At 54.1% G+C, this 19,549-nt stretch overlaps 2 protein-coding genes across 4 annotated transcripts in view; one reads left to right on the top strand and one right to left on the bottom strand.

Annotated features, from left to right (window-relative positions):
* LOC136003793 (keratin, type II cytoskeletal cochleal) overlaps positions 1 to 19,549 on the bottom strand; it is a 70,571-nt gene that overhangs the window by 28,733 nt on the left and 22,289 nt on the right. The gene's annotated exons all lie outside the window — the stretch shown is intronic.
* Positions 2,601 to 17,997, top strand: KRT80 (keratin 80). Of its 2 annotated transcripts, XM_065659728.1 has the most exons (9): positions 2,601 to 3,171; positions 6,426 to 6,640; positions 11,322 to 11,382; positions 12,300 to 12,395; positions 15,015 to 15,179; positions 15,666 to 15,791; positions 15,880 to 16,100; positions 16,439 to 16,494; positions 16,582 to 17,997. In XM_065659728.1, the coding sequence occupies exons 1-9, from the start codon at positions 2,878 to 2,880 to the stop codon at positions 16,782 to 16,784; spliced, it is 1,437 nt and encodes a 478-aa protein (XP_065515800.1). In that variant the 5' UTR covers positions 2,601 to 2,877; the 3' UTR covers positions 16,785 to 17,997. The 2 variants fall into 2 exon arrangements, with proteins under 2 accessions (XP_065515800.1, XP_065515799.1); XM_065659727.1 differs by having other exon boundaries at positions 16,439 to 17,997.

The following is a 19,549-nucleotide window of genomic DNA, read 5'->3' as shown; positions in this document are numbered from 1 at the left end:
CCTGGATCCCATCTCTCCCTCTGTGGGACAAGAGGAGCTTCAGCCTTGGCATCTAGAAAGGCTGAAGGAGGTTAATGCTCTCTGCAAGCTCTTCCCACACATCCTCACATCTGCCAGCAGGGATGACCACTTCAAACACCTTCCTTAAAGGTATTGCAGACGATACCCGTCCTGCCTTGCTCATCTCCGAGGAGAGTGAGACCAGTGCTCCCACTGAGAAATGGCTTTTCACCCTCCATTCCCAAGCATTAAAGGAAGCTTTATCCCTAAACCATCATCCTTCTGCATCTTTCTAGGGCAGAACCTCCAGCATCTGATCATAGAATCATGGAATGGTTTGGGTTGAAGGGACCTTAAAGCTTTTCCAGTTCCAGCCCCCTGCCACGGGCAGGGATTCCTTCCACTGGAGCAGGGGGCTCCAAGCTCCTGTGTCCAACCTGGCCTTGAGCACTGCCAGGGATGGGGCAGCCACAGCTTCTCTGGGCACCCTGTGCCAGCGCCTCAGCACCCTCCTAGGGAAGAGCTTCTCCCTTATCTCCAACCTGAACTCCTCCTGTTCAAGTCTGAACCCATCACCCCTTGTCCTATTGCTCCAGTCCCTGATGCAGGTCCTTCTCCAGCATCCTTGTAGCCCCCTTCAGCCACTGGAAGCTGCTCTGAGGTCTCCACGCAGCTTCTCTGCTCCAGACTGAACACCCCCAGTGATCTCAGCCCCTGATCATGGTCTCCTCCGGACTTGCACCCAACAGCTCCACATCCTTCTTATGTTGAGGACACCGGACAGGATAACAGACAGGATGTGGGGTGTAGTACACGATGCTGTGCAGAAACCAGCACTCAAAAGGCATCAAGAGAAGTGTTACAATTACATGTGGAGAGGTTTTGTGCCATTCTGCACTGGGAGATGCTATTTCAGCCAAACCGGGCATCCCCAGAGGCTGGATCCTGAGTTACAGATTTCATTTCAAGGGGTGGGGAGGGAAAGGAGAAGAGGAAGAATTGATACCTACAAGAGAAAGGAGCAGGAGTGATGCTGGGGCAGATGTGGCTGCAGATGCAGTGACCAGCAGTGCTTTCCCTGCAGCAGAGCTCTTCCAACATCTTATCCTGCACCATCCCACCCCACTCAGCGCAGAGCTCTGCTCCAGCCACCAGGAAACTGAACCAGCGCAATTCCACCTCTATCTCCTTCCCTCAAAGGGATCCGTCCCAGGGAGCCATCCCAAGTGCCCTCAGTACCAGCTGAAGCACAGAACCTGCCAGGTGACCCCATGACCTGATGCTAATCAGGAACACTGATGCGCCTGCAGCCGCAAAGCCACAGGCGAGCAGCCCACGGGGAGATGGATGCTCGCACCTCCGCTCGCAGGAGCCATGGGTTTCACCAGATCCCAGCCACGGGGTTTGGGTTCATCCTGAAAACAAGCTGGAAACTCCTGACACGGACATTGAGGGACAGACGTGGTATTCAAATGGGTCATCGGGAGAAGGCTTCCCTGGAAAGGTGTTTTGGGAAGATGGATGTGCCATTGAAGCACACTGTATTAAAACTAGGCTTGAAGAGAAGGTTAACCCTGCTGGAACGGGTCATCTTCCTTCTGAAGGCCTTCTGATGACAAAACCTATTGCCCCATCTGACACGTTTCTTGTTGAAGCAGGTCTGTGCCAGACCCAAGCTGTCTTCCACTGCATTTGGCAGGGAAATTCCCAGTTGGTCTGGGGCAGAACCACACCATCAAGCAGCAGCTGTCCCACACAGCTGGAATTCCAGACTCCATCCAGGGACAAGCATCCCCTTCCCTGAGAACAGCACAATGCCAAAAAGAGGCAGAAATGGGAGTTCTTCTGTCCTGACTTTTCACATGAGAGACTGAGCTCAAGCAGGAAAATGTCTGCAAGAGCCATGTCCAGCACTGATTTCCACCGAGGTCCAAACAGGTATTTAAGGGTGTGTTACCTGTGTTATCTTAATTAGAAGATAGTGGGGTTTGGTGTCTCCAGTGCCTGTAAAGGGCTCTCGAGGAGTGGGAATGGAACAGTCAAAGATGGACTTGGACACTTCTGAACTCCAACTTGGTGTCTGGAGGCTCTGAAGGTCTCTGCTGTTGCCAGACCAAATGACTGAGGAGCCTCAGGACTCTTGGTCCCCACACGCGGGGGTCCCAAAAGCAGATCCATCATCCCTAAACCACCCAGAGCATCAGAACCGCCTGCGATGTGCCCACGTGCTCAAAGGCAGACCACGACCACCTCAACTCCCGATGAGCTGGAGATGCCATTTCCACACTCCCACCCTCAGCCAGCGCAGACGCTGCGACTCCAAACGCATCCCTGCCAAAACCACCAGGAACAAGCCCCGAAATCACGGCTCCTCACTGCACATCGTGGCTGGACACCAGCCAGGGGCTGAGCTCAGGCTCCGGGTGCCGAGCAGCAGCGAGCAGCCGCGCTCGGAGCCGTCCTGCCCGCACCCCTGCGGAACCTTGGGTTGCTCTCCTCACCATGTAAGGCTGCGGGAAGCCGGCGCTCGGGGCCCAGCGAATTACGGGCGAGTGATTTGTCGGTGCTGCCTGTGCCCTCACCACACAAACAAGCTCCCGAAGGAAGGAGGGTACAGACAGAGGAGGGGAAGGGAAGAAAAGAAGCCAACAGGTTGATCTGGATTACATCAACGGTTACACCCTCCTCCGCTTAATGAACATAGGAGAACAGGTGCCTGGAATTCATTAGCCAACCCACGAGCCGAGGAGACGGGAATTACGCCGGCCAAACTCCTCGGCGTGCCACTGCTCTGCTTCCCTGTGCGGCGGCAGCAGCAAAGCTTCATCTCCTCTTCATCCCCCCTTTCCCTCCCTTCCCCTTCCCTCGAGCCGAGCCATGACTAACCCCTGCACAGCCTTCAGCAGTGGCTCCCTCTCCTCCTGGGAGCTGTCAGGGAAAGCAGGAAGCACATCCCCGGATCGCCTGGGCCGCTGCAGCCCCAGTGGCTTGGCCAGCAATGGCTACAGGGATGGTGGATACAGATGCTCCTCTTACTCCTCCTTCTCCATCGATGGGAGACTTCTGGCCCCCGTGCACCTCGACATCGACACGGACTTCCAAGCCATGCGGCAGCAGGAAAAAGAGGACATCAAGTCGCTCAACAACCAGTTTGTGACCCTCATTGAGAAGGTAAGGTGAGCTACTGGGGACCACGGCGCAACCTGGGGACCAGGGTGGTGGTGGGGAAGCAGACACTAACCAGTCTCTCATGAGACTTATCCAGGCCTTCAGCTAAGCATTGCCAGGCTCTGAATACCACCCTAATTGACTAATTAGCTATTCCTTCAGTGCTATCTGCTTTACCAAGGGCCAGCATCATCTCCTGGTGAAGGGGCAGCAGCAGCATCCCGTTTGCTGCACCCCGAGGGTCCCTGGGGAGCTGTGCCCTCGGGGTCCCAGCCCTGCCTGAGCACCAGCGGCAGGGCCATGGAGCAGGCCTTGGCTCCCAGAGTGGCCAAACAGCCACGGGCAGTGATGCTGATGAAGGGCTCAAGAGAGGTGGAACCTCACCCCCAAAGCAAGGCGGCTGCGCGAGGGAGACCCCCCCACCAGCTCCCTGCTCTGCGGCTTCTTAGCCAGGAAAGTGCCACTTTCATCTCTGCAGATGCATGAGGAGGCAGAAGGGTTTCTCCGAGGAGAACAGCTCATCGAGCCGAGGCAGGTTTGTGCAGAGCCCTGGTGCTCTGTAAACAGATGGTAATCTCCCGGCAGGATTGCTTCACTGCGCCCCACAACGCAGGCCCTCGGTGCCAAGCTGCCATGGCTTGCCTTCCCTTTTATATGGCTTGGGTTTACCTCTCAAAGGACCTGAATTCACACTGGGCAGGGGGGGAGCATCTCCACCAGCATCTCCCCACAATGAGCCAGCCATGGCTCCGTGTGCGCATAGAGGGTACCAGGGGGCTGCCTCTGTATGGAGGGGCACGGCAGCCCCTTGGTTGTGTTGTACGTGTTGTATGTGCTGCAGGGCTGGTCCTTTGGCTCTCCAGAGCAGGGCTCGTGTGGATGTTAACCCTGCTCAGAATCCAGCCCTCAGCAGAAAGGACAGGGGTAGGGACATGGCACAACCTGTGCATGAGCCAGACCACAGGCACGAGCCTGTCCCGTGCCAATAGGGATGGAAGGAGGAAGAGAGCCTCCAGCTTCCCTGATAAACCCGGTCTGGTGGCCTGCAGTAAGTGTGCATCACAGAGCCTGATGGACAGAAGATACAAACACCCCACCTCAGCTGGGTGGCTTTGACTTTAGTGCTGGCAGCTCCTGCAGTCAGCTTGGAAGGCTGTAGCTTCAAGGGGTACATCAAGAGGTAAACTTCAGCCTTCTGCCTCAGGCCCTCATTCCAAAGGAAAGAAATGGCACTTCCTCCTCAAAGACAATGTGTCTTAGGAATTAGATGGTCCCAAGCCTGAGCAGCTCTTCCTCAGCTCGCTGACTTTGGGAGTTTGCTGCTGATGGTTTTCCAGCAGGATGCTCCAGACCTTCCGCTGTTTATTTCCCATCTAGATACGTGCAGGTAGAAGACAAGGAAAAGCCAAGTCACGGAGCCCCTGTTTGAAGCCCTGAGCAGCACAGAGACTCTGAGGACCAAGCTCTGGTCACTATTTCTGTGCTCAAGCATCACTTTCCAGGCAATGAGGCCAGGTCTGGGTGATTCTGCTCCTGCCAAGCTCCTATCAGAAGACTCTGCAAGGATAAGAGGGATGCTGTGTAAGAAACCAAGATGTAACAGCCCAGTGGATGGGCAGGGTGTGGGGATAGGAAAGAGACTGAAGAGTCTGGGGAGGGAGAAAAAGAGCAGCCAAGGATCAGGAGCAAGGTCAGGACCTCAGACTTGATCTGAGGGTCAAAGATGGACTTGGAACAACAGCCAAGGCATTCACTTACCACCCCAAGAGGGAAGCTGTTCCCTACAGCCAATCCCCCAGGTTGACCCCAGCCCCACAAGATGCTGCAGATGGAGAGAAGAAATGGCCCAATTGGCTCCTGGTAGCCCTGGAGACCACTTACTTGTGCCACTTGTGATGCCCCTTCCTGGCTTCCCTGCAGCATCCTCCTCTGGTTCCCAGCCTCAGGCATGCACACAGAGCGTGCCAGGACAAAGCAGGCAGCCAGCAGACTGGACTGCTGGTGGGATGCCTCAGGATAGCGGGAAGAAAGGATTAGATCTCTAACAGCAAGACATGGAAGATCCCAACACTCACATCCCTTTCAGCTGAAAACTGACTGAGCATCAGAGAGCTTGTGCTCTGCTTGGCTGCTCTCTGCTCCTGCTTCCCTCTCTGTTCAACCAGAAGATCCTAAGGTCCTTCCAACCACAACCATTGTATGATTTTGGGAAAGATGCTGCCTCCCACCACGTGCATCTCTGCAGTGTCAGCAGCTGGGAACGCTGCCTCTTCAATGCACTTTGTGCCACAGGTTAAAGGGAAAGCAGAAGGTCCAGGCCTGATACCATCTGCATCCCATTGCTCACCACACAGACACAGCATCCCCATTGAATCACCTCCGTGACAGGGGAGGAAGCTGTTGGAGGCAAGTCCCAGTGAGGAGCCAGAACGTGAGTGAAGGAGCTCAGCTCTGTCGAGAGCATTACAAGAGAGAGGTAGCAATTAGATAATGAATTGAAGTTAGTCAGGACCTTTGAAGACGAAAACTGTTAAACCCTGAGCATCCCTGCTCAGATGCTGAGTGTTGCGAGCAAGAGTGCCAGCTTCATCAGACGGTGGCTGGATGAGGACTCGGTGGATCCTCTCTCAGACAGGCACACGCAGACCTCACGTGGAGTCTGTAATTAGGTTGCTTATTCTCTGCAGTTCCCATAGGCCTTGTCTCTGGTGCTTTGCAATACAAACCAGGGCTCTGATTCATGGCTCAAGCTTCACCGCGGTGTAATCCTGCACATTTGAGAGGAGTCCTCTTGGCTTGGGCCACTCCGAGGTAGTAAAAGTGGCTTTCATTCGCCCTGGACACCAGTGCATGACCCGGAGTGGATTTTCAGCCTTTGCTTCAGCATGTTTCCCTGCCCATGGCAGGGGGGTTGGAACTAGATGATCTTGAGGTCCTTTCCAACCCTAACTATTCTATGATTCTATGTTCAAGGCAAAGGGGACTGGCACTGAACAGGTCTTATTTTTCAGTGATTTAATAGAAGGTGCTCGTTCATGTCGATGCAAACATGTTCTATCAAGAAATCCATGAGGGGATGATGTGTAAAACCCCTAAAAGTCCCCAGAACCTCCTCCTCGGGCCTCATTGTTTCATTCTCACCCAGATTCCCTGCTGATTCACTGCTCTGAAGGTCTCCAGATCAATGTCTCCTGCCCTGCCAGGAGCTTTGATTTTGGCTATTGGTGTTACTAATATCTCTGAACTCTCCCCTGTAGGTCCAGTGCTTGGAGCAACAGAACAAGGTCCTGACGACAAGGTGGAACTTCCTGAAGGATCAAGACAATTCCCACTCGGAGTCAGACATCAAGGCCATCTATGATCAGTACATGAGCAAGATGAACCAAGAGATGAAGGCGCTCACCTATGAGCAGGAAAACCTGGAGTCGGAGCTGACAAAGGTCCTGAGCACCATGGATAACTTCCGGAGCAAGTAGGTGTCTCCCAGCTGGGTATTACACGGGGAAATGTGCTTTAAAGGTTTTGGTGGGCACAGAGTGTGGGATTTACTTAACACAGCCTCTTATTCCCAGGAAGCGATCCCTAGCTTGGTGTGCACAGCAATGTGTATCCAAGCCCGGTTAACTAGAGATGAAGGGAAGCCCCTAAAAAGCACAATGCCAAAGAGTGCAAGGCATGAGGAATGACGTGGGCCAGAGAGCAGCTCTGGGAGCAGTGTTATCAGGAATGACAGCCTCTGAAACACAGAAATGGTTCCTTCCCCACTATTAGCACAAAGCAGGACTTTTCCCCCAAATGGTTTTATGGATCTAAGCTATTTAGTGCTCACAAACATCCCGTCCTTCCCCCTTCGCCCCATCACATTGAAAGCAAAACCCTGCTTTGACCAAAGAGTCAGACTTCAGCCCAGAAAGCCACTTGACATTGAGGCAGGCGGAGGTTGAGCGGAGCATCAGCTGCCATGTGCTTATCACTGCTCTGCCAAGAGCCTGGAGATGCTCAGATAAGAGCACTTGAGATGTGCCCTGCCTCATTCACGAGCACAATGCTTTTCTTATTATCGCTGCCATTTGCATACCACAGATGAATCCACAATGAGAGACTTTCCCCTCCAGTTCCACCCATCTGCCTACACAGGAGCTCTGGAGTCTTCCACATTCATGTGGGGCAGAGCCATGGACGGGCAATGTCAAACCAGGATGGTCTGGACAGTGAGGCAGGGACAGGCATCGCTGTAGGAACAACCCAAACCCATTCCTGTTGTACAAAGTGACGCAGAAATACTCAGGGTGCCCTCCCCAGAGAGTTTAGGGCAAGGATTTAAAAGCTCTTTGCGAACCTTGATTAAACTCAATGTGCTGCAAGTGAGGGGAAGGACCAATACATCCACTTTACAGATGGAGACACAGCAGTTAAATGTCTTGACTTCACAGATCCAGCTGCTGGTGGAGCAGCAATTGGACCTATTCCTTTAACCTTATGCTGAAATCCTTATGTTCAGCATCCTTCAAGAAGTGATGCGCTCACACCCAGGTGCCAAGAAATACCTAAATCCCTCATGGTGGCTGGCTGGCTGTCTGTCTGCTCTTTGTTTGGATACTGGTTTTGCTGCAAGACTTGGGCTCGCTGCTGTTTGCTTTGCTGACTGGTCCCAACCCTGAGCTTGGATCAAAGCCATGATAGGGATCGTGCCATTTACTCCATGCCCTAAAAAGGCTTAGACTTGGTCTTCCTTGCACTTCCCTAAGGAAGTAACTGCTCTGTGGCCCTGCAGTTGGTTTGTTCCCTGGAAAAGCCAGACAGGAAAATGGTTGGGCTGGTGGGGAAATGACAGATCAGTCACTATCCCTTCAGGATGAAGGTGCTTACACAAACAGGCGGTGGGTCTGCCCCTTCCCTTTCATTTCCTTGCACAGTTACCACTCAGTTGGACAACGGGATAAGACATGATAGGGATGCTCCATCCCTCGGTTAATAAAAGAGGCTGACTCAAGGAACAGAACCCAGTAGATAAGGACGCAGCATGTGCCATATTAGACAGCAGAGAATCCACAATGGCTCATGACTGGCCCAGCTATCGGTCTGGAGAAGCATTCCCGCTTTGTGGGACATGGGTAAAGAGTGTTTGGGAATGGCCCCTCTCCTCAAAGCACTTCATTTGTGGAGCCTTACCTTTTGCTTCCTCCCATGCATGAGCTGCCAGGCGGGACCTAAGGTAAAGGGGTAAATCCCACCTGGGCCCTGGGTGCTGGGGCCCCCAACGCAGTGGGTACCTGTGACAGTGATACCTGCTCCCAGCAGGCAGTGATTCAGAGGACAGCGCTGCTGGTGCTGAGCTCCTCCAGGCAGGCGTCCAGCCCCGTCCCAGCCCAGCCCGGCTCTGTTGAGTCCTGCTCCCGAAGCCTCAGCCCAGTTGTTTTTCTGGAGCAAATGGTCTGCTTAAACCATGCAAATTTCGGAGGCTTCCAGCTCCTCCGGAGGTTTCTTTTCCCAAGGGAAAATTGTTGGTGGGGAGGAAAAACTCAACGACTCCAGTGGGAAAGGTAACAGGGGATGTTCTCAGCCAAGCTGCGGAGCTCCCGAAGGAACACACCAGGACCACCCCAGCCCAGCACATCACTCCAGGTGTGAAATGTGCCTCTCGGTGCCCCTCTGCAGGCCCTCATTCATCTTCTCTCCCCAGGGGCTGCTTTCCAAAGCCCACCCAGGAGATGGAGCGAGCTGGGATGCGCGCAGCTCCTTCCCAAACCAGGTTGCCACTGGGAGCGATTCCAAATGCAGAGAAGAAGGAGAGGGGACAGGAAAGTGGGTTAGAGGCTGCACATGATCAAAACCCCTGCTTCTTTAGGGAGTCAAGCTAAAACTCAGATCCTGAATGGACCTGCATAGGGATGACTGCCCAGAGGTGCACATCTGCACACATGTGGGAGCTCAACACGTGTGATTTGCACATGTGAAGACCCACCTGAACGAGAAGCAGGGAATTGGTGCCTCTGGTGTGGCACTGGGGAGACACTGGGGCACACAGACATTAGCGGGTCCATGTCTCAGCCCCAGGGGTTGTGCTGGTCAGACCTTGCCACATGAAGACCAGACAGAACCCCCCTAAGCTCAACCTCTGCAGCTGGTTTCCAGCTACTTCCTGCCCCATTTCCTCATTCCACAAGGGGAAAACTGCCTTCATTTCATGCCACGAGGCTCAGATCCATCCCACCACTGAAGCTTCACCCTGAAGTAGTCTTGAAGGCACACGCAGAGAGGAGCACAGCCTGCCTGAGAGCTGCTTCACCTCTGCTTTGGCTTCCCTGCCCTACGGACGGTCCCCAAGGCGCTCAGACGCCCATCTCAAGTGCACCAACGGAGATGGGATGGATTTAGCCCTTAATGCACGACTGCTTGAGGATTATCTCTAAGGAGCCAAACGCTGCAATGTGTGTGCGGAATGCTCCATCCCCATGTGAGTCACGGCCCGGCCGCCAGGTCCCTCCGGAGCCGGGGGGGAGCGTGTTTGGCCGGCTGGGCTTGCTCCCTTTCAGGCAGGAGCCGTGTTTGTCCAACGCATGGGATGATGTCAGTGCCCAGCAATGCGGGAGGCTGCTCCGGCAGGCTGGGACGCACCGGCATTGGGCTGAGGTGCAGTGAGGATGAAGGGCGAGTGGCAGGCTGTAATTAAGCTGGGTACGGAGCTGCTCACATTCCGGCTCGGAGCAGAGAAACCAGACAGGTAAATCTTGTTGGCCATGCTCCTGGCTTAGCAAAGCAGGCAAGAGAGAGGCTGAGCTTAACACCAAGGGGGTACGTGCTCAAGAGGAACCTTAGAAGAGCCTAAGTGTAGAGCTTGTGACTGGCACATCCCCCCTGTCGAGGATGCAATAGCCCCAGGGAGCTGGTTTTCCTCTTTCAGGTCAGCTCCTGAGCATGACCTTCCCCCTGCCCTTTGCTGAGGTTCCTTGTGCTGCATTCCCAACACCTTCTCCTCTTTCTGCTCCTCTTTCTCCTAAAGGTTCATACAGCAGTTTGGGAGGAACTGGAATGAACCAAAGAACGGACCATGGCTGTCATTCCATAGTCATTCCCCATTTTCTCACCATCCCTCTGTTAGGAGCTGCCGTTTTACCTCGTTCCCAAAGGACTCAGCTCTCCCCAGATCCATTCGGTGACACTGAGAGCTTTCACCCACAGCCTGGAAACGCCACGTGCGCATTAGGCTAAAAGGAGCCTGAGGTCTCATGGAAGAGCCAGGACCTGCCCTAGCCTTGGCCAAAGAGCCAACGCTTCCCAAACGTGTCCATGGGAGACACCAAACCCCATCGCACGTGCTCCTGGATGGCAAAGGATCCAAGCCGGTCACCACCAGGCCCCAAAGAGACCCTGTGGCTTCCCAGGCAGCACCAGCACCGGCCACACGCTCATCCCAGCACCACCAAGGGTTGGGTATTCCCTAAGCTCCCCTCATCCCTGCTGCTGGCCATCAGGAAATGCCCCTGGCCTAGGTCTTTGCTCCCCTGGTCCTACCTTATCAAACCTGTTTGAACCACCTGCGGGCTGGTTCCTCTGATGGATGTTTTGCAGTGAGGGCTCCTCCCTGTCCCATCCCAGTTCGTTCCCTCCTCTCCATGGGCACTGTTTTCCATGAGCTGCTTTGCCAGGTCCTGCGTTCCTCACAATTCCCGCTCCATTCGGGATCAGTCACGACACCCACCCAGTATTCCTGCGATTCCCACAAGGCAGTTTTCTCCCTTGAGGAGATTCCTGGAGCTGGGAAATGAAATGCTGAGGATGCCCGATAGGAACAGGAGGCAGCAGCTCAGGGTGAAAGGTTGCGAGCCTTTAGTCCGGGTTGCAGACCCACCACAATCCACCCTCTGCCTCCTCTCTCTGTGGCAAATGTGAGGTAACCTGAGGCTGCTGTGCCCTCAAAGTACATTAGAGTTAAAGCTGCCTCCTCTCTACCCTGGGGCTCCTCAGCCTTAAAGTGCTCCTGGTCCTTCCCCTCTCTCTTGTCCAAGATGTCCACACAAGGACAAGGAGCACAGGGAGGTGGGACATCACAGAAAGCTTTGATAATGCTTTTAGGGGCCAGCGGGACAACCTGAAGCATCCCAAGGCTTTCACCCTGTGCAATTCCTTACTGCTTTTCCCACTCTTCTTAGGTACGAGGATGAAATCCGCCTCTGCAGTGGCATGGAATACACCTTCATGGAGCTCAAAAAGGTCAGTGGCAGGAGGAGCTTCCCATCCAGCCAGGCTTTACACCACCTCTATGTAGTCACTGAAGAGCCTGGGGAAGCAACGTGGTCCAGACAGAGCTAAGGCAGCCTCTGCACTAAGTCTTCGGACCCCAGATGTTTGGTGGGGTTTGGAGGGCAGCAGATGGTGAGCGCAGCATCTCAACAGGAAAGGAACAAGCGAGCCTGGGCCATTGCGGCTCCACAAGAGCCCCACGGCTCTGGGTGGAAGCCCTGGGGGTCAGACCATACCCAAACACTGCACCGAGCCCTGGCCATGGGGGGGTCTGCACCCCAGGACGTGCCAAGGCACCACATCCCCTCCCTGGCCTGTTTTCCCTCCGGGTGACATCACGGGTTGGGAAAGGCTGGGAAGTGATGGATGTGTTTGCTTTTGTTCCCTGCTGCATGGCCGCGCCCTGCAGAAACATCCAGCCCCAGCAGTAGCTGCAGTGGCATCAGCTGGAAGGGGAGGCTTTGTCCGCAGCCTTCCCAGGAGAGCTCAGATCCCAGGGGCAGGAATGCGGTGTGTCAGTAGCAGAGGAAACACTCCCCATAGATGAGCATGGTGGCTAATTGCAGGTTGTCCCTGGCACACTCCAGGCCAGGCAGCGCAGCTCTGGTGACTCCGGACAGCATCAGGGCTCTCAGTAACCTGGGCTCTTTGTGGTGAACCAAGGCTGAGCGGCTGGGGACCAGCCCTGCCGGCTTCCTTCTCCACCCTGCCCCATTGAGGCTTCCGCCAAGCACCCACTCAGAGCCACTGCAGAGGGAAAGGTCCACAAAGGAGCCTCCTTGCAGAGCAGGAGAGAGGTTTCACAACAAACACACAGGGGTAGAGGTGGGAAAAGCTCCTTGCTCCAAGCTCAAACTGTCCATTAATGCCCTTTCCTCATCCTGTAGGATTTAGACGTGAGCACCTTGCACAGAACAGAGCTGGAGGTTAAACTCAATGGGCTCCAAGAGCTGATGGAATTGAAGAAGACCATCTACGAGCAGGTAAAACTGCACCTGGGAGAGTGGCCAGGGAGCACACAGGGTGTGTGGTGCTGCAGACAGCCATTAGATGCTTATGGCAGGGTCTCATGAGCGAATCCCCTTCCCTTAGATAACCAGCTCCATTTCAAAGGGGATCAGGATGTCCTCCTGCCCCACAGCTCCAATACCTCTCCCCTCTAACAGACACAACCCAACACACTCCAGGTCCCCTCAGAGGAGGGGTGTGCAGCCAGGCATGGTTTCACCAAGGGGAAGGATACAGCCCTTCAGCCCAAGGCAGAGGCTGCAGCGTGCCTCTATCTCCTCAAACAGAGAGAAGCGATTACAGCCACTTACTCAGAGCCTATAGAATGTGGCCAAGCAGGCTCAGCAGTGCTGGGAACACTCGTAATTTGTCTGAGTTCTACCAATACAAACAATTCAAACGCTTGACAGAGGAATATTCACATTCCTTGTGTGGAAACTGAGGCACAGAGAGGCCCCAGGACCTGCACAGCATCAGACCTGCACCCCTGCTTCCTGCAAGGAAAACCCCTCTGCCCTCTCCTCTCCATAGCTTTGTTTTCAGGTCGTTTGCTCCCCTGTGCCTGTTGATGTGACTGACATCAATGTACAGGCACACACTGGAAGGGCAAATAAGGGAAGCCCTTCCGAGCAGTTTTGCCCACAGCGTGTTGGTAGGAACCCCATTAAGAACCCACCAGGTCCTCTTCTTCTTCCCCTGGCAGAGGATGCTCAATCCTTGCAATAAACGTGCATCTTCTCATACACTATTGACCTGCTCCAGGATTAACAAAGAGGCTCAAGCATTGAACACCAGTGAGAAAAACTCCCCTCATCCTGTTCCTGGGAAGAGTGAGGGGTATTCCCTGTTATTCATGAATCACCATGTCAGGGTGCCCTTCCTTTCCCCAGCCAGGGGAAGGCAAGGTAAGCAAGGAATACAAATACCTCTGTTGAAGATCAGAGCCCTCAGCACAAAGGGAAGAACAAACCCATTAAGATGAAAGGGAAGAGCTGAGCAGGGAGCCGTGCCGCTCCCTTTCAACCCTGTGCACATCAGAAGCACTGCAGAGATAACACGGACATCCCCTCGGGGAGCTGCCGGGTGACTGTATCCCCACTCTGCTCAACATCCAGTCATGTCTTGCCTGGATACAAACCACCCAGGAGTGCAGTTTGCAGGCAGGGATTAAGGGTCCTTTCCAGGTTCACTGAGGGCAGTCTGCATTCAGCGTCGTTTGGCTCCAGCTATCAAGAGCAAATACCCGTGTCAGTGATGCTGCAGCTTGTGCGTGCACATTCCTGCCTCCCCAGTGCTGGGCTGAGCTTCCCCAGCACATGAGAGCAGCTCTGGGCAGTGGAATAGGTTCGCTAGTGATGGATGTGCTCAGAGCAGGGTCCTGATTCCCCCTGCTCTAACAAGACACAAAGCAGACTCTAACAACACAAGCGGCAGGCACAGCCTCGCAGATAGAATAATAGAACCATAGACTCATAGAACAGTTTGGGTTGGAAAGGACCTCAAGATCATCCAGTTCCCCCCTGCCATGGGCAGGGACACCTCACACTAAACCATGGCACTCAAATAGATAAGATATATATAATATATAGTATATTATAGCTATATTATTATATTATATACATATTTATTATTATATTGTTATAATACTATATATTATATAAGATACTCAAGCAGAACTCAGCAAAGGCATCTTTCCAGCAGCACCAGCCTGCAGTGATTCGCACTGCCCTAGCACTTGCCCAAGACACAGTGCCCATGGTCTGAGCACTGGCAGATACTGCAGCACGATCACCCCCCTGCTCTGCTGAGACCCCACTTGCAGCACTTGGTGCAGTTCTGGTGTCCTCAACATAAAGACATGGAGCTGTTGGAGCAACAAGGGGGATGCAAACCAGCATCCTCCTCCTAAGAGGAGGCCAGGAGGATGCTCAGGGGCTGGAGCAGCTCCCATATGAACCAGGCTGAGAACACTGGGGCTGGAGAAGAGAAGCTGTGTGGAGAGCTCAGGGCAGCTTCCAGTGGCTGAAGGGGGCTACAGGGATGCTGGGGAGGGACCTGCATCAGGGACTTGAGCGATGGGACAAGGGGTGATGGGTTCAGACTGGAACAGGGGGAGTTCAGGTTGGAGATAAGGGAGTTCTTCCCTGTGAGGGTGATGGGACACTGGAATGGGTTGAATGAAGAAGATTTGGATGCCTCATCCCCGGCCAGGTTGAACACAGGGGCTTGGAGCAAGCTGCTCTAGTGGAAGGTGTCCCTGACCGTGGCAGGGATTGGAGCTGGATGATCTTAAAGTCCCTTCCAACACAAACCATTCCATGATTCTATCAGTTCAATTACCCTGCCCTGCATCCAGCACCGATGAGTTTTGTCAGACTCCTTAACAGGTTGTATCCAAAGGTCCCAAACCCGAGTCTGGGTTCTCTGGATGAAGCAACAGCAGCTTCCAAACCTGGAAATCCACCCCCCTCCACACTGCACATGGAGGATGCTTCCCCAGGCTACACAGAGCAGCTCAGCCAGGGTCCAGCTCTCTTCCTGCTCGCTCTGTTGGCTGCTTGGCATCTCAGCCCTATTCCCTCTTTGCTATTCAGGAACTGGAGGAGCTGCTGACAGAAATCAAGGACATCTCTGTTGTGCTGGGAATTGACAACGCGTGCAAGCTGGACCTGAGCAGGATTGTGGAAGAAGTGAGGGCCCAGTATGAGGCTCTGGCTCTTCGGAGCTGGGAGGAGGCTGAAGCACTCACCAGGAGAAAGGTATCTGGCTCCTTATCTGATGGGTACTGGGGAGAGGTGAGGAGAGAAGAGGGAGGGAGAGCAGCCTCGAAACTACAGGGATCAGCAAGCTGTGGAGGGACAGAGTAAACCTGGGATGGAGGGAGGGACCCGGTGCTCATCCAGACCAACTCCTCCTCACTCGGGTGTGTAAATTGGTAGTTTCATTGCTCTGGGCTGCCCATGCTGTCAGTGGGAAAAGGCAGGGACATCTCCCAGTGGCAGCTTGTCCCACCTAAGATGCAAATGACATTCCACTGATGCCTCCTCCAAACAGAGCAGGAATGTGATTAACCCTAATAAGAGGCAGTGTGTGTGACCTGGACCAGCTCCAGCCAGAACAGGAGAGAACAGCCCCACATCCTTCCCAAACCCCCGCTGGGTGCTTCTCCCTACGAGCAGTGGGAGCCTTGCAGATCCCTTTGCTAGAGCACAGGAGATAACCCCCCTATTCCATATCACCTGCAGCTGAATGAAGGCAGCATCCAGTCAAGCACCTACGGGGGTCACCTCCTGGATAGCCGCCGGGAGATCGCAGACCTGAACATCCAGATCCAGAAGCTGAGGTCCTGCATCGTGTCCCAAAAGAGCCAGGTATGGCCTGGGCTGGGTGACAGGACTGATGCACAGGTCAAACTCCAACACACCTAATGCCTCCTACCCCTTTCCTTCACAAAACCAGTGCCTTTACTTAGAGGAGCACATCAAAGAAGCAGGAGAGCATGGCGAGATGGCCCTCAAGGATGCCAAAGCCAAACTGGTCAAGCTAGAAGAAGCCCTACAGAAGAGCAAGGAGGACATGGCTCATCTGGTGAAGGAGTATCAGGAGCTGATGAACATCAAGCTAGCACTGGATGTGGAGATCCTAACTTACAGGAAGCTGATGGAAGGCGAGGAGAGCAGGTAAGCTGGGCTTCCTTGTGCCGGAAGAGAGGAAGGGATGCACCCAAACACGTAGGGAGAAAGCAGCCATCCCAAGCTTTGAGTCTGGTATTGAAGGTTTGATCAAAGAAAGAACAAATCCCAGCAGTCCCCATAGAGTTCAGCCCTGTTCCTGGCCTGCTTAGGCCCACACACACTGGAGGGTCCCAGCACCTCTCTACATGGTGCTTTGCCCAGATGCTGCCGAGTGACCCTTCATGCACTTGGCTCAACCTATGGCTCACAGGGGCCACACTCCCATCCTCTCTATCTCTGTGGCACTGTCAACGTGTCCTCACACTCTGTCTTTGCATTCACAGCATGGAGCAACCAATACCCACAGTCATCAGCAGCGTCCACTCCAGACCAAAGCACCGTAAGTGGTTTTATCCCCGCAGCTTGGGAAAGCCGAGGGGGAATGAAAGGTTTCTGACCCCTCCGTTCCTTTCCCCCCACCCTGCAGTTTCTGCCAGCACCCTGAGGAACTCCAAGCTCTTTGCAAGAAAACCAGGCAGCACCAATGGGGAGATGAAGGCAAACGGAGGCAGCACAAAGGCGCTGCCCCCCAGAAGCCACAGTGACGACCCAGTGACACCAGAAGCAGAAGCTGTCTCCAGTGGTGCCCAGCCAAAGCTCAGCTCCCTGCCCACCGAGGAGTGCTCCTAGGAGAACCAGAGCCCCCGCATGAACACAGCCCCCATTGGCACCTGGAGCCACATGAGGCCAAAGCACTTTCTCCTGAACTCAAGCCAACAGCCGAGGGGCAGAGGATGGGAATCCACCCCAGGCTGTCTCCATTGTCTTCCCAACACCCCAATTCACATCTCTGTTACCTACACGCAGAAACCAAGCCCGGATTTGAAAGACTCCCCCATTCAGACACTCACACCGACATCCTCCTCTCCAGGTGTGTCATCCCAGAGGATGTGCGCTCACAACCTTTGGGATGTGCCTATCGGACACTGGGCAGGAAGCGAAAGTATTATTACACCAGCTTGTAAGCCAGCAGCCACCAACCCAGCCATTTTACCAGCATTCCTAAATCCTTCTGCCTGCTCCAGCCCTGCCCTGTGTGTGTCTGAGGTGTTCGGGGAGGTGGCTTTCACAGGAAGGCAGCTTTGAGCTTTCCCCATCAGCTGATGGGGAGATGCAGGCGAACAGCCTGAGCTGTGGGTTTGTAATACCTGGATTTGCAGATGTGGTGACAAACATGCTGGTTGTACTGAGGGATGCTTGGCCACAGCATTTAAGTGATTATACTGCCTTTTGGGTGGCCTCTCATGCCTCCCCATGCCACCAAAGCTAAAGCTCCTCGAACCTTTTAGTTTCATAAGCCACCTCTCTCTAACAGAGAGCATCTCCCCCTGTCTCACAGCAAGGCACTCTGAGTCCACACACAGTGGGGGTACGTCCTAGAAACAAGGGCATTGGCTCCCATTTAACTACAACAAGCAGGACTTGTCTCTGTAGTTACTGAACTTACACAGGAGCTAGTCCCTTACCTGCCTGACACCGGTCACATCACACCACAGCTACCAGAGCCAGCTCTGTGGGTGCCACGTCCCCTGTGAGCACAGCAGGAGGGATGCTCCGGCCTCAGACACGCATTCCCACCACCCTCTTGCACACCTGCACAGTGCCCTGCACCATCCTGCTTCGGGATGCACCGTCCCGCTTTGGGAGGCCAAGCTCTGGCCCCAGCCACTGCCAGCAGCACCGCTCCAGTCCCCAGCTTTGAGTCCCCAGGCAGTTGCCAACAGCCTCTTGGCACATCTCCGTTGAGCACATCGCAGTGATTGCACGTTGCTGCAGGACAGATGCCTCTGCAGCACCCCTGTACCCACCGCACGGGGCCACGGCTGGTACAATAAACACTGAGTGTCACACACAACCCATTGCACTGTTGGTGTCCTCCTAATTTCTTCCTACATCCCATGTGAAACAGCAGCACCCTCCCCAGCCTCAGCTGAGGGCTGTGGCTAAACTCTGCACCAAAATCATAGAATCATGGAATGGTTTGGGTGGGAAAGGACCTTAAAGCTCACCCAATTTCAAGGGGCTGCAAGAAAACTGGAGAGGGGCTTTGGACAAGGGCCTGTAGGGACAGGCCAAGGGGACTGGCTTTAACCTGCCCGAGGGGAGACTGAGCTGAGCTCTTAGGCAGAAGCTCTTCCCTGGGAGGGTGCTGAGGCGCTGGCACAGGGTGCCCAGAGAAGCTGTGGCTGCCCCATCCCTGGCAGTGCTCAAGGCTGGGTTGGACACAGGGGCTTGGAGCACCCTGCTCCAGTGGAAGGTGTCGCTGCCCATGGCAGGGGTTGGAACTGGATGAGCTTTAAGGTCCCTTCCAACATGAACCATTCCATGATTCTATGACTTATGGGAGATCCAAAACAGTCAAAGCCCTCAGAGGTGCTTGAGGACCCAGGATGGGGAGCATCTTTCTCTGCTCTGTTTGCTGCCCACACGTTAAACCTTATTTCTCAGTGGGCAAGGGGAGCAGTGATGGAGCAGCGATTGAGCAGTGATGGAGCACTGATTGATGGAGCAGTGATGGAGCAGTGATTGATGGAGCAGTGATGGAGCAGTGATTGATTGAGCAGTGATTGAGCAGTGATGAAGCAGTGATAGATGGAGCAGTGATTGAGCAGGGATGAAGCAGTGATCGATGGAGCAGTGATGGAGCAGTGATCGATGGAGCAGTGATGGAGCAGTGATGGTGCAGTGATCGATGGAGCAGTGATCGATAGAGCAGTGATTGATGGAGCAGTGACAAAGCAGTGAGCAATAGAGCAGTGATGGAGCAGTGACTGATAGAGCAGTGACAAAGCAGTGAGCGATAGAGCAGTGATGGAGCAGTGATGGAGCAGTGATCGATGGAGCAGTGATGGAGCAGTGATAGATAGAGCAGTGATTGATGGAGCAGTGACGAAGCAGTGAGCGATAGAGCAGTGATGGAGCAGTGATTGATGGAGCAGTGATGGAGCAGTGATTGATGAAGCAGTGATGGAGCAGTGATTGATGGAGCAGTGATGGAGCAGTGACTGATGGAGCAGTGATTGATGGAGCAGTGATGAAGCAGTGAGCGATAGAGCAGTGACTGATGGAGCAGTGGCAAAGCAGTGAGCGATAGAGCAGTGATGGAGCAGTGATGGAGCAGTGACTGATAGAGCAGTGACAAAGCAGTGAGCGATAGAGCAGTGATGGAGCAGTGATCGATGGAGCAGTGATCGATGGAGCAGTGATGGAGCAGTGATGGAGCAGTGATTGATGGAGCAGTGATGAAGCAGTGAGCGATAGAGCAGTGATGGAGCAGTGATGGAGCAGTGATGGAGCAGTGATTGATGGAGCAGTGATGAAGCAGTGAGCGATAGAGCAGTGATTGATGGAGCAGTGGCAAAGCAGTGAGCGATAGAGCAGTGATGGAGCAGTGA

Source organism: Lathamus discolor, chromosome 23 (genome assembly GCF_037157495.1).
Source record: "Lathamus discolor isolate bLatDis1 chromosome 23, bLatDis1.hap1, whole genome shotgun sequence".
NCBI lineage: Eukaryota > Metazoa > Chordata > Aves > Psittaciformes > Psittacidae > Lathamus > Lathamus discolor.
This window is presented reverse-complemented; position numbering and strand designations above follow the sequence as displayed.